Source organism: Callithrix jacchus, chromosome 4 (genome assembly GCF_049354715.1).
Source record: "Callithrix jacchus isolate 240 chromosome 4, calJac240_pri, whole genome shotgun sequence".
Taxonomy (NCBI): Eukaryota; Metazoa; Chordata; class Mammalia; order Primates; family Cebidae; genus Callithrix; species Callithrix jacchus.
The window spans coordinates 54,345,735-54,369,864 of NC_133505.1; the positions used below are offsets into that span (position 1 = coordinate 54,345,735).

The window sequence follows — 24,130 nt, forward strand, 5'->3', positions numbered from 1 at the left end:
AATTCTGTTTATGTGGTGAATAACATTTATTCATTTGTGTATGTTGAACCAACCTTGCATCCTACGAAGAAGCCTATTTGATTAGTGTGAATTAACTATTTGATGTGCTGCTGGATTTGCTTTGCTAGTATTTTGTTGTGGATTTTTGTGTCTATGTTCATCAGGGATATTGGGTTGAAGCTTTCTTTTTCCATTGTGTCTTTGTCAGGTTTGGTATCAGGGTAGTTCTAGCTTCACTGAATGAGTTAGGGAGGAGTCCTTCTTCCTTGATATTCTGGAATAGTTTAAGTAGGATTGGTAGTGGCTCTTCTTTTTATGTCAGGTAGAATTCAGCTATGAATCCATCTAGTCTGGGGTTATTTTTGGTTGGTAGGTTTTTTAAATTACTGATTCAATTTCACAGCTCAATAGTAGTCTGTTCAGTGTTTCAATTTCCTCCCAATTCAATCTTGGGATATTAACTTTGTTTACTGAAACTTTACTGAAGTTTTTGATCAGTTCCAGGAGCCTTTTGGTGAAGTCTTCAGGGTTTTCAAGGAATAGAATCAGATTATTAGTAAAGAGAGAATTTAACTTCTTCTTTTCCTACTTGTATGCCTTTTATTTCTTTCTCTTGCCTAATTGCTCTGTACTTGCACTATCCTGTTGAGTAGTAGTGGGTGGGCATCCTTGTCTTGTTTCAGTTTCCAAGGGAAATGAAAAGTGTATTTCTAGGAATTTATTCATTTCCTCTAGATTTTCTAGTTTATGTGTAGGGAGGTGTTCATAATAGTCTCTATGGATCTTTTGTATTTCTGTGAGATCAGTTGTAATGTCTGTCATTTCCGAATGTGCTTATTTGGATTTTCTCTTTTTTTGTTAATCTAGTAGTAGTTTATTAATCTTGTTTATCCTTTCAAAAAACCAACTTTTGGTTTCACTGATTCTTTATATAAATTTTTGGCTCTCAATTTCATTCAGTTCTGCTCTGATTTTAGTTATTTCTTTTATTCTACTAGCTTTGAGGTTAGTTTGTTCTTGTTTTCTAGTCCCTCTAGGTGTGATGTTACTTTGCTAATTTGAGATCTTTCTAAATTTTTGAGGTAGGCATTTATGGCTATAAACCTTTCTTGTAATATTGCTTTTGCTGCATACTGGAGATTTTGATATGTTGCATCTTTGTTTTCATTTATTTCAAAGAATGTTTTTACTTTTGCCTTGATTTTGTTGTTTACTTAAAAGTAATTCAGGAGTGAGTTTTTCAATTTCATGTAATGTGTGGTTTTGAGTAATCTTCTTGGTGTTGATTTCTATTTTTATTCCACTGTGGTCCAAGAGTGTGACTGGTATAATTTCTATTTTTTTTTGAATGTATTGAGACTTGCTTTATGGCTCAGCATATGGTTGATCTTGAAGTATATTCTGTGCAGATGAGAGGAATGTATATTCGGTGGTCGATGGGTGGAATATTCAGTAGATGTCTATTAGGGCCAATTGGTCAAGTGTTGAATTTAAGTCCAGAATATCTTTGTTAGTTTTCTGCCTCGATGATCTGTCTAATGTTGTTAGTGAGGTGTTGAAGTCCCCCATTATTATTGTGTGTTGTTGCTGTCTAAGTCTTTTCATAGGTCTAGAAGTACTTGTCTTATGAACCTGGGTGCTCTAATGTTGGGTGTGTATATATTTAGAAGGGTTAAGTCTTTTTGTTGAATTGACCCTTTTACTTTTATGTAATGCCCCCCCTTTTTTTCCTATTGTTGGTTTAAGGTCTGTTTTACCTGATATAAGAATAGTGACCCCTGCTCTTTTTTGTGTTGCATTTGTGTAACAGAGTTTTCTTCAACTGTTTACTTTGAGACTATGGGTGTCGTTACATATGAGATGGGTTTCTTGAAGACAGCAGATGAGTGTCTCTAATTTTTTATCCAACTTGTCACTCTCTTTCTTTCAGTGGGGCACTTAGATCATTTACATTCAAGGTTAATATTGATATGTGAGGTTTTGATCTTATTGTGAAGTTGTTAGCTAGTTGTTTTGTAGTTTCAATTGTGTGGTTGCTTTATAGGGTCTGTGGGCTATATACAAGTATGTTTTTGTGGTAGCAGGTATCATTCGTCTGTTTCCATGTTTAGAAGTCCCTTAAGGATGTCTTGTAAGTATGGTCTAATGGGAATAAATTCCCTTAGCATTTGCTTGTCTGGAAAATATTTATTTCTCCTTTGTCTGTAAAGCTTAGTTTGGTGGGATATGAAGCTGTTGACTGGAATTTCTTTCTTTAAGAATCCTGAAACTTGGCCCTTAATCTCTCCTTGTTTGTAAGATTTCTGCTGAGAAGTCTGCCGCCAGCCTGATGGGGTTTTATTTGTATGCAATCTCACCTTTTTCTCTAGCTGCCTTTTCTTCAACATTGACCTTGGACAGTTTGGTGACTATATGCCTTGGTGAAGTTCCTTTTGTATAGTATCTCACAGGTGTTCTCTGGATTTCTTGTATCTGGCTAATCATCCCTCTACCTTGCTTCATTTTTCAGAGAGGGCCCATTGATCCCAGGATCCTCCCACTCAGAGAAGCCCCAGATCAGCCACTCCGGGCTTTCTTCTTCATTTTGGTGCTTGGTAATATGCAGAGTTCCCCAGAAAGTTGTGCTGAAGTGAAGGACGATGATGACTTAGTGGATGAAAAACTCACTGTTGCAGACATGTTCATGGACATTTGGGAACATTTTTTCTCCTCTCTTCTCCCCTTGAGCTTCTGTTACAACACTGAGCTATAATCTATTCTGAACCATAATTGCTGTCTCAGTGTCTTTTTTCTCTACTTTGTGAGCAGTGTGAGGATAGCAATCACAGCTTCTTAATTTCTGTACTCCTTGATAATCTCGATGTTGATCAGAGGAATGAGAATAACAAACATTTATTCACGGTGTGCTCTGTTCCAGGGACTGCTTTAAGTACTTTACCAGCTACCTAAATCTCTAAATAGTCCTATAAGGAAGAGTCTATTATATTCCTATTTACAGATGAGAATAGCAAAACAAAGGGAAATTAAAGAGGTAGGGATTCAATAAACAGTTGTATTTAATCTTCCCAATCTTAAATTATCCGTACATCAGACAAGGTTCCCTAGTGTCATGTGTAATAAAATAATTTTAAAGACTAAAGATCCCTAGCAATGAGCAAACTGAAGCTACAAAAAATTATGTGATTTAATGTTACATGAGAAATTAGTTAATTTAACCAATATCTACTGAGTAACAATTCATATTTATTACAGTCCTTGCTTTATAATCCTCAGTTCTTTCTACTTTGCCCCGCAGCCCTAAGTAGCTGATAAAGCAATGGCTCTACTCAGAATCCCTCATGTGCCAGCCATTAATCTATTGCTGCTTATATCCAAACTTACTCTTTTATTTGCTTTTTCTGTGATTCTGGGGCTGGGACTGAGCAGACCACATCTCTGCTTTGCCAGTGAATCCTGTTAGGTTCAGCCAAGAAGAGTTACTGGAGAGAGCCAGCAAGCTTGGAGGAGGAGAAGGAGAAGCTTGCTTTTCAGCTTCCTCTTTCTAGCGAGAGTCTCTAGCTCTTTCTGGGAGCAGCAACTGAATCCAGTTTGCTCTTTTGCTAATACAGAACCAGATTCTTCATACCCACATAGAAAGGCCAGCACATAGCAGGGACTCTTCTTTAGAGGCTGGATTCCAGCCAACCTGAGCTGGGACCCTGGCACCAGCTGAGCAGCACTTTCACCCATGTTCAGCTCTGCAGGGCCTCTCATCTACAGAGCTCCCAAGTCTACAGGTTTTAGTAATTCCAACCTCTTTTGTTTGTTCCTCCTGGCCTAGGAGTAGCTCTTGAAGGTGGAACTTCCTAGTATATTTTGCCTTTCCAGTTTTTTATTACCTAGTATTTCTTTAAATTCTCTCTGCCAAAATAATTGGATTGGTGTGGCCACCAAAAAAGCCAACCCAACACTGTTCTGTCTAGCTTAGGTAGCTACAAGCAAGGGTGATGAAGTCTGAGTCCTTTGACAAAGCTCTCACAATGAGAGATGCCACCACCAGAACTCCCCAGTCCCCTTCTGTTCACTGCAAGATGAGGATCCCTTGGGTTGGGTCAAGTGCTTTTGAGAAGAGGCTGCCTTGGCTAAGAGTAAATTCATGCAGGAGTGGTGACCTGACCAAGGGAACTGGCTGGAATTTGCCAGAATGGATGAAAAAGATCTACAATAAGGTAAAAGGATCCAAAAATATTTTTCACAGTGACACACTGATTCAGAGAGTAGCCTCAAAGAATTTCATGCTGAAATTTTATTTTCAGGATTTTAAAGGGCAGAATGTTAGATTCAATAAAGCAGAAATGCAATTTATAAATACATATTTATGTTGATGTCGATATCCCCCTTCCTGTTTGTCTCAGGGACTGAACATTGTCACTATGCTAGGCAAGGGTCCCAGTAGGCAAGGACAGGCCTGCAATGCCCCTCCTAACCAAGACCTGTGCATCCTGGGCCTGGGCTGCTAAACTGGTCATTTCTTCACACACTGGCTTGACTTTGGAAGATGAGAACTAGGAGGGAGCCAGACAATGAATGTTCAAGCCAAACTCTCATGGAGAGCCTGGGCCAGAGCAACTCCGCTTCCAGGGATGGAGATGAACCTGAAAGTGAGCCAGGCAAGAGGAGCATGAGAGCAGCAGGAGGGTGAGGATGCACATGGAGCTCTGACGTTCGCAGGGACTTCCATGCTCATGTTCTGAATTTGCTCTTTCATATGAAAACAGTTAGCTCCCATAGCCCAGATTAAGTTTTGGCAGCTGAAGCCAAACTGGAGGCCTGACTTGGCTTCCCCTTCGCTCTTTGTGAACATCAGAGGTTTGCCAGGTCTCTGGGATGTGATAAGTTGGATCAGCAGAAATTCAAAGAGATAGGGGTCAAGGGCTGGCCTTTGTTCTCTCATTGGCCATCTTCTTTTTGATCCCCAGCTTCTATGGGTGAACCGCCCACTGAACTTTCTCCAAGGACAGGGCTTCACTGAATCATTTAAGGCAAGTGGGAATTGAGGAAATCACAGGATGAAACCCAAGGCTTGGGAGATCCGTTTGTTTGCCTTGTTCAACAAATGGTTTTTGGGTGTTAGTCATGTTTGAGTAAGAGAAAACTTACATGTTTGAGTAAGAGAAAAGGAAAGAAGGAGGGAAGAAAGAAAGGAAAAGAAGGCAGAAGGAAAGCAATCCACTTATATTCTTTTAGGTGCAAGAATAATAAATTCCAAAAAGATTAAATGATGTTGCCTAGCTCATCCTGCTAGTTGGCAGCAGATACAAGATTAGAACTTGGGTGTCCTGATCTTTGCATTGTATCACTCTGACACAGTGTGATTGAGCTGGAATTATATCATCCTTTTTAGGGTACTTGTTCCTAAGGAGGATAAGAATAAAGGATGATGGGTGGGACACACAGTAGTTAATAACTTCAAAGAGACATAGAATGGCTGGACCTACAGTGACTATTGGCTTGGCCCCAAATCTAAAATGTTTTTGTCTAAATAGGTTGTATTTGCCCATCCCATCAGCATTTTTATGCATGATCCCCTCTCAATCTTCAGCTCTAGGCCCATGGAAACAGCAGTGTACACACAGCTGAGTGACTTGAACTCAAGTTAGTACGTGCTCTGGTTGGAGAGAAGATAGCATTTCTGACTGAGGACTTGAGCTGAAAAACAATAGGCATATGCCCAGCTGATAAATGATTGAATCTGAGTCTTCTCAGTGAAGCATAGAAATAAACGGGGTATCATAAAGACATATACCAGGTAATCAAATGATCGATCAATGAATATTTATTAAAGAGCCACCATATGCCCACAATCATGATTTGAAAAAGTCCTACCCTCACAGAGCTTACGGTCTGGCTGAGACAGTGAGATATAAGCATGTGTAAAGGTAGAGCACAGTATGGCTATCTGATCCTAGGCTGACAAGGGTCAGGAAAGAACGGGGGAAGAAGTACTCATTTACAGAATGTAGGGGGATACAACTATTGTCTTCAAATGAGGTGAAGGCAAGCAGAGCTGTTCTGTGCTGCTCCAGAGAACAAATGGGTAGCAGGGAGGCACACTTGGGCTCATTGTAAAGAGTGATGATTTAATAATCAGAGCTGTCTAACATGGTAGGGCTGGCTCATTAGGCAGAGGACTCCTCGTTCTCAGAAGCTGCAGAAGCCTGTCACAGAAACAGCAGAAAGTGGTCCAGGTTGGGTGGGAGATTGTTTTGGATGACCTCTAAATGTCCTTTCCAACTCTCAGATTTCCAGGATTTGCTATATAGGAGGGGATCACACTACATGTTGCAGATGGTCAGTAAGTGCAATGATAGCAAGAAAGTAACGTGTGGCCTCCACCTCTTCATCTGATAGATGAGGAAGATGATATGTGCCTACCTGAGGAAGTGAGAAGGTGGGTCTGTGCACAAAGAAAACGTGCATATGAGGGCACATTTAATAGAGATATAAGGGTGTGGCCAGGGAAAACCTATGAGGAAGAGGCCTTTGGAGTGCTATGACTGTATACAACAATGATAATTGCAACTATTATACGTATTAAGCCCCTACAATATGCCAAGCACTTTCACACTCTACTTACTCTTCCACCGACCCTGGAAGTAAGCAACATATCCCTATTTTATAAATGAAAACTGAAGCTCAAAGAGGCTGCACAACCAATAAGCAGCAGAGGGTGACCTTGGGTCCTTATTTCCTGACTTTAGTGTCCAGGCTCTTGACTGACAGGTGATACTATCCTTGACTCATCCACACAGGTGACCTGGGCCTAAGATGGAACTGGATCTTGCAGTTCCCTGTGGCTCGAGTGCTCTTACCTTGACCACATGGAGCTTGGGCAACAGATTGCAGTCAGCCAGGGTCAGCTCATCCCCATCCAGGAACTTGCGCCGGGACCCCTTGTCTTCCCCGCAAATGTTGGCGTCAATCTCCTCTGGTAGTGGGGTGTTCAGGTAGTCGTCCAGTTTCTTTAGAGCCTTGGTTAGGCCTCTCTCAAGGGCTGGCATGGAAGAGTAAAAGAAGGGCCTTTAGTCAGGCTTCCTGCCAGTAGACACAGTCACAGGGACTTCAGAGTGGAGTGGGTCATCCAGAATCCTGTCCCCTCATCACATTGCCAGCTCCCCACACACTGCAGAATACCTGGAAGCCATTAACATGTTGCAGTAAAAGCGTATTAGATAGCCTGAAAAGGCAAACCCTAACCAAACAATGAACACTAGTTAATCCTTCGCTTTGACAAAAATACATAAATATAGAAATACATCAGTTCGGATATATACCAAAGCTTTTAATAAGCGCTTGTCTTCAGCAGGTTCAGTAATACTAGCCATTTATTTATTTATTTATTTATTTATTTAGAGACAGTCTCATTCTGTCACCAGGCTAGAGTGCAGTGTCGCAGTCTCTGCCAACTGCAACCTCCGACTCCCTGGTTCAAACAATTCTCCTGCCTCAGCCTCCTGAGTAGCAGGGATTACAGGCACACACCACCATGCCGAGCTAATTTTTGTATTTTTAGTAGAGATGGGGTTCCACCATGTTGGCTGGGATGGTCTTGATCTCTTGACCTCGTGATCCACTTGCCTCACCCTCCCAAAGTGCTGGGATTACAGGCATGAGCCACTGCACCCAGCCAATACTAGCCAATTTTTAAAAGCTTTACTTATTTATAATTTGCTAATATTCCACATCAACCTACATATTAAATTTTACCTATTTAATAGGTAAGTAAAAACTATATGGAAGTTCCAGGACAGAGATATGCATCAGACTTTGTGGAAGTGTTAACTATAGCTAACCCAAGAAGAGCTGGGGACAAGGACTTCAGGCAGACTTGATAGAGGAAATAGAACAGCCCTGTTTGATGTCACCCTCAGAGAAGTGATGGGTCTCAGGGAAGAACACTTGGGTTTACTTTAGGGAAGCTTGTTCTAAAAATCACTCTGTCTCAAATGGAATGGCTCCACCAGAAATGTGCAACCCTCAGCTGCACAGAAAGCTGTCATGGTTATGACTCAAAGAATGAGCACCCAAAGGAAGATAATGTGGCAGAAGGCTTTTACAGTCTTGCTCGAATGATTATCTGTCAAATAATTTACTTATACACACAAGCAGACAGAATATCCAAAAGAGCAACTGTGGAAAGCCATCATCACTGAAGATCATTTTGTCCGGAATCTCACAGTCCGTTCTAATCATAGAACACTAGCATAGAAACTTTCTACTTGAGCTCCAAGGACAAACATGGAGGGGATGACTGACCAGGCCATCAGTCCCTGCACCTGTGTCATCAGCCCCATCCCCAGCAGCTGTGTTTACAGACTCTGGTTTAGACCCTGACACTGAGATAATGGAAGTCAATCCTGCTGTGCCTTCCAGTAGGTACAGGGGGGATGTTGCCTTCTGGAGGCAAAGCCAAGGGGACTGTACTCTTGCTCAGATTTTCCCAAATGTGCCTTGTGAGACACTCCTCTCATGACCCACTTTTTGTCTTTTCATAGAAGGCCTTTTGTTCAAGACAATGGAATGACACCAGCCCAAGATAAATCAATTGAACACTTACTGGAATGTTTGAAAACCGGCTGGAGGTTGGGCTTCGTTTCTCAATCCTTTCTTCCCCCTGGTGTGGCATTTGAGCTACTTCATCATCTGCTTTGTGTTTCCAGTTTGGGAGAATAGAGTAAGCAGGGCTGGGAAAATGCTGCATTTCCCTTAGTAATTGTCTAGGCTGTGATGGGATGGCAAGGCTATTGAAATGCAGTGGCAGAGGGTGGGCGCTAGACAATACTTATGCTTTTCTCCCTGAAGCACTTGTGATTTATTTGTTTGCTTGCTCAAATCCCTCTACCCCTTTCATTTATGGGGATTATGGCGAAACCTTGATTATGATGAAGAAAGGAAGAATCAAACATTGGGCCTGTGAAAATTTGACCAACTGATATCATCTGAGGGAAGGAGTCACAGGAGATGAGACATTGCAGGTTCTAATCTCCAATGTTCCTGGAGACCTGAGTGGGCTGCTGTGCAAGTCTGTGCCCACGTCACCAAGTCTGGGAAATAACATAAAATTTGGTGAGGAGGACTAAAGCAGCAATTGAAGTTCCTTGGGAAGATAGTTCTGTATATCCCTCCAGTAATTCCTTGAGATGGAAGGCCTCAAGTCTGGTGGCAGGAATCATTGTTGATTTATGTCACAACTGCGATATTCCACAGAGCTTTCCAATTTGGCACCTTCTGGAAGGCATCCTCCATGTGTCAGTCTCCTCATGCGGGTTTCTGTTTTTTTTTTTTTTTTTTTTTTTGAGATGGAGTCTCACTCTCTAGCCAGGCTGGAGTGCAATGGTGCAATCTCGGCTCACTGCAATCTCCACCTCCCAGGTTCAAGCGATTCTCTTGCCTCAGCCTCCTGAGTAGCTGGGACTACAGGCATGAGCCACCACGCCCAGCTAATTTTTGTATTTTTAGTGGAGATGGGGTTTCACTATGTTGGCCAGGATGATCTCGATCTCCTGACTTCGCCATCTGCCCACCTCGGCCTCCCAAAGTGCTGGGATTACAGGCGTGAGCCACCGCGCCTGGCCGGGTTCGTGTATTTTTGACCAAGAATGTGAAGGCTGCAGTTGGTGACAATCATGGTAGAGGAAATGGAGATAACAGGGAAAGGACCTCATGGCCTGGGGCTAACCTGTGTTTAAATCTCAATGCTGCCCAGGATGGATTCACTGTGACGCTGCTGAGCCTTAAGCTTCAAGGTCCCTTATTTTCCTGGGTCCCTTCCAAGCCCTTGGAACTGATTTCAATAATTCCTTATTGGTACTTATGGTATTGCCTTAAGGCCCCATAAATCCCACAAATGGCATTGATCCTGGCACTTACATGTGGCCTTGGGCAAGTTCCTCCACTTTGCTGAGCTTCTGCTTTCTCATCTCAATAATGAGACAAAGGATCCTTCACCCTATTAAGACCATAGCCAGGATTAACTCAGATAAGGCACAGAAAGTGCCTAATACAGTGCCTGTCCCATATGAGGACATCAATTAATGGTAGTTGTTGCTATTGTGTTACCAAATGTGGGGTTCTCCTGTTCTCTCTTCCTTGCCCCATACTCTTGGTCAGTATATTCCTGAATATCCCAAGGTGCAGTGGAGAATGAGTGATTTAAGAAGCCCCAGATCTGTGGCCAACTCCCTGGAAAGGAAAATCTGTAGCCTGGAGATTTGCTTCCCTTACTTACTCAATATACAGCCAAAGCCCTATTCTTTATGCTCCTTTGGGATGCTCCTTGGTAACAAGCTATGTTGAAAGGCACAGCCAGAGCAAAATAGACACAGCATACCTGTGTGCTAAAACACTGCCATATTATTGGATAACAAATGGCAGCACCCACTCTATTTTCTGCCGGTTCCTTTTCTCCTACCTGCCAAGTCATTCCTCTGACCCTGGCTCAATATGCCATCCGTAGAATTTAATGATCTCTTGGCTGATAGTATGCAGGTCACAAAACCATTTGTGTTGAAATTTCTGCTCTGGTAGGAACAAGGGAGATGTGAAAGAAACTAGAGCAACAAAAAGATATTAATTCCTTCAGTGTTTGTATTTGAAAGCCTGGCTCCAAATAATTCCTCTGAGTAGCTAAATAGGTTATCCCTCTGTCTATGGCAAGTGAGCCTAGGGTTGGGGCACCCCAAAACTCAGGATCACTAACATCCCAGGGACTTGGTACCCAGGGCTTTAACTGCTTTCTTCCCCTCTCCACCTCTGCTCCCCACAAAGATTTATTCTGTACCACACACAAATGTACTGGGTAAAATATGTGACGAGGAAACAAGGGGAATAGTTCATAAATATTCTCAGCCATATGCAAACAATCTCAGATTTATTTTTCTCTTTTTTAGGGAGGAAAAAAAATCCACCCATTCCATGATCACTTCCAGATTCATTGAGGTTGATATTACATAAGACCCAATATTGTTTTCTCGTCGTAGAGAAATAATGACTTGGAAACAGCAATTTGAGCAAAGAAAATAATATATTCTTACCAGGGCATGAGCTGAATGGGGACTGGGGAGCCAAGACTCTAACCCAGCCTCCAACAAGTTCTTGCAAGCACAGCTCAGCCCTGGTTTGCTGGCAGGCTCAGTGCAGCACAGGTCCTGATGAGCATAAGACAAAGCAGACCCCTGGGGCTCAAAATTCACATGTAGAGGAGCAGATACCAAAGGTGGTCTTTGAAAGAATGAGAACAGCTCTGTGGGCCCAGGTGGCTGCACACTCAATTTCTCATACTTGGTTTTTGTCTTATACGTGCGTTGCAGCAAAATAAAAACCAGGAACCCACCTGAGACCCACCTTGTCTGCAGATTGGATGGGTGTCTGTTCAACTCTCCAAGGAAAAGGAGGTCGTGACTAATGGGCACTGGCCAGGACTGAGTACCCTCTGCCCTTTTATTGCCCTAGTCCAGTACCTGAGCACCAGCAAGGAAATACACTCACTGAATTCCTGCAGTGAGCTAGGGATGTTTATGTAACTACCATTTAAACACACAATGAGGCTATTGAGATGGAAATATTATTTATCCTCATTCAACAGATGAAGAAACTGAGTCTTGGGCTTACCCAAGGCACATATGCTTATGCAAACACACACATAGCTGCTCCTTAAACCGTTCAAACTACTCCTGGGATGTACAATGGAAATGTGCCTTGTTTTGTTTTCAACTGCTGAGGTCTTCCTTACAAGCTCCTAACCCCTGGGTAGTGAGAAAACAACAACTTTAATTTAGTCCATTTTGGATTATAACCTAGTCTGATGTAATAAATAGTCTCTCTAGAGAACTGTGTCTCTTTTGCATTGAAATGCTCAGTTTTCCAGAGAGCCTGCCCCTCCTTGCTCTCCTCCCTAAGTCAGCAGGGATGGGAGTTGGTGACTAGGCTCCTGTGACCCCGCAGCACTGGGGAGATGGGGGTTCTGAATCTATGGGTGGAAGGCTTTGGAAAATGAATACAGGTTCTGCATTTCCTCTGTTTGCCTCCTTCCAGAGTATCCATGGGATACTGGGTGGGGGGCGGGGGTCACAGGTGAGCTGCTTGCCTCTTTCCACAACCCGAAAGGACATCCAAGCAAAGCACCACATGGAGCTCCTAACGTGCTCTAGCTCCCGGAGCCCCCTGCCTCTCCCTTCTTCTTCATCCCCAGCTCCCCTGTGCCAGGAGGGGTGGGCTTTTCTTTTAGATTTCTCAGGTCAAACAGTCCATCGATCACAGAGCAGAAAGCCTCCTGGCCTTGCTGCATAGCCAGTAGGGCTATTTCTACCTGGGGGTGGGGGGGTCGAGGCCTCCAGGCAGGAGTTTTGATAGGTAAAAACTGAGAAATAAAAGAGTTTAGAAAATCTTAAGACAATATCTTGGGTTAAAAGTCTACTGTCTTGTTGACAATGCTATTTTGAAGATCAGAAGCTGAATACTGAATTCCTTTTTCTCTCTTAGAATTCCTTCTACAGAAATCCTCATCTTGCTGGGGCAATGAATGCCCAGGGCAGATCAGAATCACATACTCAGAATGGCAGAGAGAAAAATGTGTTCAATCTATTAACCCTATTATAATTTAGATGCAAAGCCAGGATTTAAGCACAGGGCTCTTAGATTCTAAAAGTAAACTCCTTCCACTCTGCAAGGCCACTTCTGGGTGCCAAGGACTGTCCTGTTGCTCCTTAGGTATTGACGTGGCCTGACAGGTGCCTCAAACTGTTCTCATTACCCTGATGAAAGAGGATGGCGCTCCCTCATGGCTCTCCCATGCCTTACTTTCCAGCTAATTTGGTGACATATTTGTGTTCTGACATGAATGCCTGGTTTCAGCTAGAATTCTTAATACGTTCAGAGACCATGATCAGATCTAGAAGGAGTTTTCTCTGAGCAGAGGGGCAACCGTGATGCATCACATCATTTTTCAACTCTGCCTGTACTAGGGGTGGGTGCTGTCACATGGGTTGTGTGACAGTAAAACACCTGGTTAAAAAGTGAGAAATCGATTTGGATTTTACCTAGGAAGAAAGAAATATCTAGATATGGAGAAATACCTGGAGCATTGAATGAAGTCTTTACTTTTCATCTTCTCATTTGAGATCATGTTGATATCACCAAAGGGTGCAAAAAAAAATTACTGTGGTGGTTTGAGGAAGACCATGGCAGAGATGTCTCTGGCCATCACATGTTTTTGAAGAGAAAATACCAAGATGGCCACACTTGCTGACATTTGGTAGTTTAAAACATGAGTGATAACATGATGGGAACAAAAAAATGAGAAGAATATCACCTCTCACTCATCTGCTGGATGCAGAAGCCTTTCTTTCTTTTTTTTTATTTTTGAGACGGAGTTTCGCTCTTGTTACCCAGGCTGGAGTGCAATGGCGCGATCTCGCCTCACCACAACCTCCGCCTCCTGGGTTCAGGCAATTCTCCTGCCTCAGGCTCCTGAGTAGCTGGGATTACAGGCACGCGCCACCATGCCCAGCTAATTTTTTGTATCTTTAGTAGAGACGGGGTTTCACCATGTTGACCAGGATGGTCTCGATCTCTTGACTTCGTGATCCACCCGTCTCGGCCTCCCAAAGTGCTGGGATTACAGGCTTGAGCCACCGGGCCTGGCCAGAAGCCTTTCTTCCCACATCCAGCTATGACAAGAGGAAGAGAAGCTGAGAGAGGTCAGATGGACAGGGCCCAAAGATCTAGGAGCAAGGGGGGATGTAGGAGCCTCAGCAGCAAGGTCCAGGAGGGCTGGGAGAGTGAGGGAGAAGGCAGGTGCAGGCCAAGCAAGCAGAAATGTGGATGCTGCGATAACGAGCTCAATTTGGAGAAGAGACAAAATTCTAAGGGGATTTTGAGGATGTTCAGCTTTGTGATGGGCAGTGTAACCAATCCCCTCTCCCCCAGAAAACTTTACATAAAGATCTGCATTCATCTTTCAGGTTCTGGAAATGAGTCATGTAGCTTTTTCTCAGTTGCCAAAGTCCTTAAAGAGAGAGAACAGTGGCCCAGTTACAATTAGGTTAAATGAGTATGAATGACCACAAGGCAAAATTATAAAGCAAGTGGAAACTGGGGTTTTCTCATCCACAGTGACCCTTCTAGGACACATGGCAGGTAAAAGGGGGCTGATCTTCAGGTCCCTTTGTCTCTTAAAGCAATGTCTACACCAGGTTCTTACACCACATGGAGTCAGAAATGGCAGCAAGGTTTTAGAGGATGGGAAGGGGACTTTCTGTCAGGTGTGATGGGGTGCTCTCTGCTGTGCCTGGGGCCTCTGGCTATGTTTGCATGTCACTGGTATCATCAAGAGAGAAACAGAGAGAGTCTGGGTCAGGATGTCAGGGAACCATGACTTCTGATATCAAACACAGCAGCTGGGTGGCATATTCACTCCGGCATGAGAGACTTGGGTTTGAATCCTGCCTCAGTTATGCTTGTTCACAGGTTCACATCGTCTACAGTGTCTGATGCGGAGCAGGATCTGATTAAAGTTAACTGTTATGACTATTATTACAGCTATAGAACTTTGGTTTATGAGAGGATGAAAGGGAAGAAGATACCGAGTGACAGATGAGAGAAGAGGTCAGCTCAAGGCAGAAGTTCAGTGTCTGAAGTGAAGCTTATGTGAACATCCTAGAATGTTCTAGGTCCAAGAAGAATCCTGAAAGGCTTGCTTGCAGGAGGAAGCTTCCTGTGGCCTTTCCTGGCATGCTGGGGATCTAACGTTGCCTGGAAGCATCTCTTCGGGTTTGGCGTTGTTCTCTCCAGGCCACATGGGTGTGTCAGATTTTCTTAGTTTGATAGTTTAGAGAATTCATGTCCACCTTTGGCACTGGACCAAGAACACTGGATTGGCCTCATAGCCAGAGAGGAGGATGTTGTCAAATTGGCCTTGGCTGTGAACTACCCAGGGGCTCATGTGCGGGAGGCAATTCCCAGGCCTCCGTTTCTAGGCGCTGCTAAAAACAGGAAAGGCGGAAAGACTAACAGCGGTTTATGAGAAAGCAGAAGGCAGTGGCAACTTCAACAGATTCCCTCCTGTTCCCTCGTGTGGCGTCAGCCGGGCTGCAGAGAGTGTGCAGCACATGGTGCCATGGGTAGTATTTGTTTGTTTTAGAAAGAATCTTAGCCTCAGATGGGAGGATGAATTACATGATAAGCTCCTATAGTTCTTTCCAGGAAGAGGCCAGTAAATGAGTCTTTATTTGAAAGATGGGGCTTAAGTCTTACAACTATGGTGGGTTGGGGATAGGACACTGTTAGTTGCCCACTCTCCTGTGGGGGGTGGGGGGAGAATGGGGTGTTTTCTTATATATTTCCAAAGAATTCAGAAAATTCCTTAAGGAAGACACAGATTCTCCATATAGCTGCTTCCCCAAGCTCTATAGGGGATTCTTATAAAGAAGCATCTTTTTATTTGACACAGCTCCACAAATTACTCTTATATTTGTTGTATGTTCAGAAGTATTATACTAAAAGATGACAAAACGTGTAGTTTCATTTGAAAGGCAAGAGACTTTGGCCAGTATTTGGCTATGTTTAAAATACCAGCTTGGTAAACATTTAGGACAACGTTAGCATGCCTTTAACATAATATTTTCTTAAAGTCTGAAGGTGGGTATGGATTCCAGATCCAAATAATTTTTAAACCTCTTAAAAGCCACAGTAGATTTGAAGAGAAAGATTATCACTTAGGTCTTCGAATTTAAGTTTCCTTTTGTGTACTCATCTGCAGCTTGGAAGCTGCCTGAACGTTTATTTATCAACAGGAGGAGGGAGGGAGGGAGGGAGGGAGGGAGGGAGGGAGGGAGGGAGGGAGAGAGAAAGAGAGCGAGAGACTGACTCTGAATACGGGAAGAGGCTGCAGAGCCAGTGAGCTCAGGAGCATCAGGGGAGAAGTTCCTGATTATAGAACCCGGCCCTGACTTTAGCCATGGGGCAGTGGCGACACCTTCTGGCCCATCCTTGAGCAAACAAACAAACAAAAAATTCCCCAAAAACCTATTCTGCATTTTTCACAGAGAACATATATATGTGTTTTCTATTAGACTTTCCGGAAACTCATAAATGATTGTAAAACCCATTGTGTTAATAGAAAGGATGGCATAAATGCTGACTGAAGCTATTAATGTTGATTGTAGTTTATTTGGCCAAATGAATCAGGCTGAAATCTGTGATTTTTTTTGTGGTTACTTCATAACAGGTTATTTTTAAGTATCAGGCCATAGATTACATTTAATGCTGATGCTCACACACTTGGAATGAGCTGGTCAAGAGAGGTTCTAACTTTATCAGTCATCTGTCCCAGCATTTCGACCTAGAGACTGTCTCAATTCTCCCTCCCCTAAAACACTTAGGCTGGAGTACATTAACCAGATTTTGTCTCCTTCCATCCTCAAATAGCCACATCTTTTATACAAGAGCCATTCATAAACTTAAAAATTGCCTCTCTGCCATTGCAATGCTGGATCGAAATAATTACTGGATTTGGTAATTCTGTGAATATCCTACAAATTCTCTTCCAGTTGCCCATTCTTTCATTTGCTAAATGGGTATCTATTTTGTGCCCACTGTGGGCCAACTTTGTGCCCCTTTCCCCTCATGGATTGCTGGAGGAGGACCCTGATGGGGAAGGTGGGGATTGTTGAGTATATTTAAGGAAACACACATGGTAGTCATTCAGTGAGTATTCATTGGATTATGAACTGATTTGCTCACCATTTCCTAAATGATACACTCTTAGTTAAACTCAGCACCACAAACATATTAAATGGTGGATTATATTAAATGTTAACATACATACATCAAGAGCAGAGATCATGGGACCATCCCCCTTAGCTCAGACATATACTAGCTTGGGCAGGTTGCTTAACCTCCTGTGCCTGTTTCCGTCTCTGCAAAGTGGAGGTCATAACATGGCATACCTTAGAGGGTTGCTGGGAGCAGTAATGGAGCCATCGCCTGCAGAGGGCTTAGCACAGTGCCTGGCATGCTGTAAGCAGTTGTTAGGTACAGTGTATGTGTGCACATACACGCATGATGATGCTGAGATATGAGAAAAAAAGCACACAAAAAAAGCAACAAAAAATTCTTAGTGCTGCAAGAAAAAAGTGGCTCCTGCCTCTGGCCCTGTTCAGTAAACATCGTGCTTGACTCATCCTCTGCCCTGAAATGCTGATATGAACAGGGATATTCAGCTGTTCCTTTCATTCTGACTGTATAGCCAGAACCACAATCCCCGACAGAAAGCCTTCATCGTAACAGATGTGAAATGGGGCAACCTTAGGGGTTGGGGGTGACTGATACTTACACAGAATCCCCAGATATGCTACATGTACACCTGGACCTCCCTTCCTTTTGCTCAGAGCAATTCCTTGGATACCCTAACATGCCCCACATAAATTACAGTTTGTGGGGAGAAGCTACCCTTGGATGTTTGAGTTGCACAGCTTTTACTACATGAGTCTTGCATCTTCTAAAGTGTGAAGTGTGCAACAAATTAAATGTGCAATTTTACCTTCTGTTTCCTGAAATCCAGTAGGGGATAAATGACTCAGATTTTCCCAACACCAAAAAGAATTTAATGTTGGGCGTCCTTTTTGGCAATGACTAAGACTAGTATTTTCAGCAGAGAGAGAAAAAAAATTACCTGAACTTGAAAATGAATTATATACAAGAATCCACTCTCCTCTTCTTTGTTACTAATAGAAAACAGAGCCCAGATATACATACATAAATATATATATATATATACACACATACACTATGGAATATATATATATGTACACTACAGAATACATATATATGCACTACAGAATATATATATATATATATATATATATATATATATATATATATATATGTATATTTCAGGGTAGCAATGTGCCCTGTCAAAAATACTCATCTTCCCAGATTCCCAGAATTTCAGCAACAGAAGATCAAATGACCAAGTTCTGGCCAATGAGGTGTCAATAGAAATTAATCAACGGGCTTCTGAAAAAGATAAGATGGATGCAGCTGGCATTGTCAGGAATGTCCCTGTGATGTTTGGAGGTGGAGCAACCATCCCGTGGAATGAGGATGACAGTCACATTCTTCTGATGGAGAATCAGAAGCTCTAAGGAGCAGCTCAATTCTCGACTTCTTTCAGCAACTACATTTGGCTGGAACTCTCTACTCTCTGGACTTCTTGTTATGTGAGAAAAGCAAATTCCCTTAAAAGTAAACATTTATCAAGGGTGCTTAGAACAGGGCATGGCACATAGTAAAATGCTATATAGGTTTTGCTAGTAAAGTAAAATATGTATTTGCTTTAGCCACTGTAGTCAGGATTCTATTATAAACAGCCAAACACAACATTTGCCAATATACATAGGTATTGCCAATATTTCATTATTCCACTTTTTTTTTTTGAGGCAGAGTCTCGCTTTCCAGGCTGGAGTACAGTGGCATGATCTTGGCTCACTGCAACTTCCACCTCCCGGGTTCAAGCGATTCTTCTGCCTCAGCCTCCCGAGTAGCTGGGACTACAGGCATGCGCCACCATGCCTGGCTAAATTTTTAGTGGAGATGGGGTTTCACCATTTTGCCAGGCTTGTCTCAGACTCCTGACCTCATGATCCTCCCGCCTCAGCCTCCCAAAGTGCTGGGATTACAGGCATGAGCCACCGCGCCTGGCCTCATTATTCCATTTTTATTCTAGCACCTTGCACAGCGCCTGGTACTGAATAAGTATTTATTGAAAGAATAAACTATTCAGTGGGGCTAGAGGAAATATGACGGATCCTAAAATTGTGTGACTATATCTGTATATCCTTTCTCTTTCTTTGTATAATGGTAGCCCGTGGTCTTTTGAGAATGGATGAGGTGATTCTATTAGTCTGGCCTGAGAGACTCCCACAGAGTCTCCCAGCCACTTAGTTATCAGAGCCAAAAGAGAAGCGTAGGTTAGCACCAACCTCTCTGCCAAATGACTCAGGTAGAATGGAGGCAGTTTCAGACCTGGGCAAAATGTTGACTAACATTTATCCTTGGGGTCCCCACAATGGAAACAGAACATGGATAACTGTGATTGCAAACATCAGTGGGCATGACACCATCAGAGTCAGAGCTGAGTGCACGAGGTCTGAGAAACCACGTGGCTCAACACTCCCCGTCCCCAGAACGTTCAGGAAGGGAAGATGTTCTAGACAGGAGTACAGGGAAAGCTATTCTATTCACCTTGATCCACATCATTCAATGCTTTGTCCACCAGGGGTCTTAGAAACATAATTTGACTTCTGGCTTCTAGCTGAAAAAAACACTAGAAATTAGTCTTCTGAGTTTTCTCTTTTGACTCTTGGTGAAGTATCACCTTTAATACCAAATATAATTTCCCTTGAATATAGTTATAAAAATAAAAGTGAAAAGAAAAATGCCACTTAAGCAAAGCCCACCAGCACACTGACCATCCTAGTGAGGAGAGCTGCTCAGGTTCTTGCACTCTTTTGTTGATTGGTTCTAAGTGAGATTATTCACCGTGAAGCTTGACACCTTATACAAGAGGTTACAAAACCATTGCATATTTGCAGTTCGAAGACAATGCTAGTCACAGAGAAATCATAGGATTTAAATGGGGACTGCAAAATTTTAAATAAATAAAGTCAGAGCATAGCAGAGCCTGCAACATAGGGATCAACTTAGAAGGTGAGATTCCACAGCCGGGACAGGAGCTGGCTGGAGGACGTGCCCGTGGCTCTGATGAGGTCCTGTCATCATTTCCCAGGCAGAGGCATAGACAGGGTGGAGGCGGGTTGAAGTGTTTGGGATATGCTTTTTTTCACTGACTTAACAAATACTGAAGCAGCACCTGCTCTGGGTCAGATGCTGAGCTGGGCTCTGGGGTGACAGTGATGAAGGAGGCACACCCAGCATGCTTCCTCATGGTGGCAGCTGCTCAGAACCCTGCTCCTCACAGCACAGCCCTGGACCAGCAGTGTTAGAATCACCTGGGAACCCTCAGGCCTTGCCCCAGATCCACTACCTCAATATGTGCTTTGTAATGAGATCCTGTGGGAAACCAGGATATGCCACCGCCAAATAGGAGGGATTGTTGAGATGAAGACAATTCAGAAGAAGCAGAGGCAGTAAGTAAAGCTCTCTGCCCTCCCTCTACGTGTCTAATAGCAGGACGTAGATTTACTAAGACAAAACGTATCCTGCCTCCCCGCTTCTACAAGGGAGACACACTGAAGCCAACTTACGACACTTATGCTTCTGGAGATGGCCCTGCAGGAATCTACATTGAACAAGCTTTGCTAATTGGCCTTTATCTGCCATTCATTTGCTTTCCCCCAAGTTGCTGCCCCTAGAGACTCCATTTTTTTCCTTTGTCCCATCTCTAAAAGTTCACTGTGCTTTGATGAAGTTGCTATATAAACTAGAATTCAAAGCCATCTATTTGAGAACTCCTCGTTACATGAAATACACATGTTAATACACCTCTGCTTGTTTTTCTCTTCTTAATCTGTCTTTCCTTACAGGGGTCCCTTCCAACTAAGAACCTATGGGGGTTATTCTTCCCCTATGACCCCCAGGGGATTCAAATGTATGTGCAAGGTAGAAAATGGTCTGGTTAACAACAGGATAGAAAAGAAGTGCTGTTTTATGCTTAAGCCTTTAATCTGTGCCTGTCTTTAGCTTGTGAGACTACTCTGGCTCTGCCTGGAAACCAGCTTCAGGTGGGGTGCAGTGCCTTCCTGCAAGACGGGTCCGGAGCAGGATTTGAAAAAAAAGCCGGGCTTTTAAAGGGAAAATTCCATGTGGCAACTTTTTCCCAACAAATTATCCTCTCTAAACTGCTGATAAAGTCAGAAAACCAGACTAGATTTAATCCCTGGTTTTAATTCTTATGTCTCAGCAACACTAGTTTGTAGCAAAAGATCTTTAAAAGCTAAGAAATGCTGAAGCTTCTGCTAGAAGATTCAGCATACCACCTGGATTCCCCATCTTGTCATTTTCAGCCCCAGCTCTACCAAAAATGAGGGAATCACTTCTACACGTTAACTCACCCAGCGCTATTCTTCCCTAAAGGTGGGCAGAAACTTGGAAAAACCTTCCTCAAATCTACGTCCTGACCACAGACAAGGGGTTATGAGTGTAGTAATTGTATAAACCAACTACAATACTTTCAACCTATACACACACAGTGAAATGTAGATACACACCCATGGACACACCACTGCACTTCTGTGGTCTGAATACCCTGTGCTTAGTGGTAAAGCTATGAGACTTATATTGTGTCCCGTCACAAGTATAACTTTGCATGTAAGCACTTTTTTTATATTAATTGAAATGAGCCTAAGGAGGTATGTGATGGCCTTGCCAGTACATGGGAACATCAGAACACACACGAAGTGTGTACGTGTGCACGTGTGTGTGTGTCTGTGGAGAGAGAGAGAGAGTGCACGTGTGTGTGTGTGGAGAGAGAGAGATTGAGAAATATATTTAGTTCCATATATATACTGCACAAAGACAAGAGGTGTCAGTTGCATAGAATGAGGTAACGGTAGGAACAGGTGAAAGAGCGTTTAACTCATGTGCAAATCAGTTATTTAATGTTCCTTTATTCCCCAGGTCTTGATCTGCGTCCAGGCCAGGCCAGGAGAACTCATTCTGGTCAGACAGCGGGAAATTCCACCACATGGAATGGTGTTGGTGGTCTCCGCTCTTCTCCAGTCGGGGAGCCCACACAGCAGAATTCCACTAATGAATGCGCCCACCCACGCAGGGCCGGGCTCCCCCCACCCCCTCCTCCCCACGTCTGCCCCATTCAACAGGCCACACCGCCACCAACCGCCTTCCTTACAACTGCCCAAGGATTTGTTTCAGGAGCAAGATTTGTTAAATTATAAATTGCAAGCATCCACCTCAATAATGAACCAAATCAAAGACCCTCTGGAGGAATCCCACTGCAGTACATGGGAGGGGCCAGAGGAAGCATTCTTCCCCTCCCCTCCCTCCTGCCCTCAGCCTCAAGGACCCTCCGTGAGGGAGGAGATGAGGACACAAGCGCAGGGCCCATCAGACCTCCGAGGTGGGTCCCATCGAGCCTAGGTTATTTGTTTTTCCTTGCAAGAATGCTAGTCAAAACAAAACTTTAACCCAACAAACCAACAAACAAAATACCCCGAGTTGGCTATTTGCACACAGAGGTTGCCAAGGAAGGCAGCCTAAAGGGTCCCTTTGTGACCAGAGGCGTTTTTGAAAGGAGACAGCAATGGCTGCTTTATGAGGAAGTGGCGAGACGGTCACGTGTTATCCGCACTGCTGTGGAGGTCGGCCTGACCACCCAGGAGCTTTCATCAAGATGACCTGATAACAGCCCATTGTGGGGCTCCCAGGCCTCTGCGGAGATCTTCCTGGGACCCAACTATCCCCAAAATAACAGCTCTGTGTTTCCGGCAGAGTAGACATGGAGCCCCACGGCCACTTAAGTGACTTCAGTTTCTGAGCACGCTGCAGGGTGATTAGAACTCACATTTCTGCTGCTTTTTTACACATGGCCTTACTTTTCTCACCAGGACCGTGGGAGAGCACAAGGCAGAATAAGAAGGGGGGCCACACCTATCGCCTGGATGACTGGGCCCTCCAGACCCAGCCACTATGACCTGGGGGCTGAGGGTTGGGAGGGAGGAAGGGGAGAAGTCATGAAGCGCCTTGTGATTGAAGTGGCTTGGAATAATAAATACACACACTCTCTTTTAAACGTGGCTCGCCACATCCTGTGGAGCTGGAAAAAATGCCCCACCTCACTGCCCCCCATCCTCCTCCCCATGGCCCCCCCGCCCCGCCCCCAGCAGCAGTGGCTTTCATGACGCTCTGGGGGAAAGCACAGGGCCTTTGATAATAAGGGGCTTGTTAGTTCTAGGAGAACAGCCCTCCCAGGCTGCTCTGAATCCTTTCAAGCACTTTTCTATCTTAGGTCAAGGAAGTTCATAAATGGAAAAGCTAGAGGTTGTAGAGGAGGAGAGGAAAGGGAGAAGGAAGCATTTGGGGCAGCTGTCATGAGGCAGGGCAACCAAGGACCTCTGTTAGATCCGTCAGGCCTGGTGGACATGCCCTTCCCTTGGTGTGGGGGACGGATAATGGAAGGTGGCTTTGAACCATGAAGAAGACCCAGCCTCGCTTGAACCCCCTAAGCTTTGGCTTAGGTAAAATGGAATCCTTGTAGAGGAAGACGCTTGCACATCCACAGGTCTTGAGAGAATCATGATCATCCATCCGGCTCTGGCGCCGCTTCTTCTGCCTGCCAGAAGAGGGCAGCACATCCTTCCACATTACAGGGAAAGCTGGGCTGCCCAGTCCGAAGGGTAGACACTAGGTATGGGGATGGGGGGCGCATTTGTGAAATTCATGGCTGCAGCAGCACCATCAACAGCAGCAGCAACAGCTATCACATATTGGTGCCTACTGTGTGCCAGGAACTAAGTGATTTATATGCATTAATTCATCTAATTAACATGACAATGCCACAAGAGAGGGGGCTATTACAATCTCCATATTACCGATGAGGAGGCTGAGGCATACTGAAATTAATAGAACTTGCTATTGTAGCTACACACTGCTTAAGACGGAGGTGAGAAAATTACAGTCCAAGGAATAAATCCCTTTCACTGCCTACTTTCATGCTGCCCCCAAGCTAAGGATTGTTTTGTGTTTTACGTTTTTGCATGGTGGAAAAAAGTCAAAAGAAGAATAATATTTCCTGATGTGAGAATGATGTGAAATTCAAATTTCAGTGTTCACGAATGATGTTTTATTGGAACACAGCCCTATTTATTTGTTTATATATTGTCTGTGGCTTTATCTGTCTTTATGATTCCTGCAGCATAATTCAGCAGAGTCTACTAGAGGTTATGTAGCCTGCAAAGCCTAATTATTTACTATCTGACTCTTTACAGAGAAAGCTGGCCAAGCCCTGACCTACAAGGAAGTGCTACCTGTTTCCAGGCAAGAGGGATCGAGAGCAGAGTTGCTATTTACTGGAGATGGAGCTAGTACAGCTATCCCAGAGTAAATTAGAAGCAAT

At 43.7% G+C, this 24,130-nt stretch overlaps 1 protein-coding gene across 2 annotated transcripts in view; it reads right to left on the minus strand.

The window, feature by feature from the left end:
* The window catches only part of CLIC5 (chloride intracellular channel 5), a 181,809-nt gene that overhangs the window by 11,409 nt on the left and 146,270 nt on the right, over positions 1–24,130 (minus strand). For both annotated transcript variants that reach the window (XM_054254055.2, XM_008994525.5), the window contains exon 5: positions 6,852–7,033. In XM_054254055.2, the coding sequence (XP_054110030.2) occupies positions 6,852–7,033 (182 nt within the window). The remainder of the gene's footprint in view (positions 1–6,851; positions 7,034–24,130) is intronic.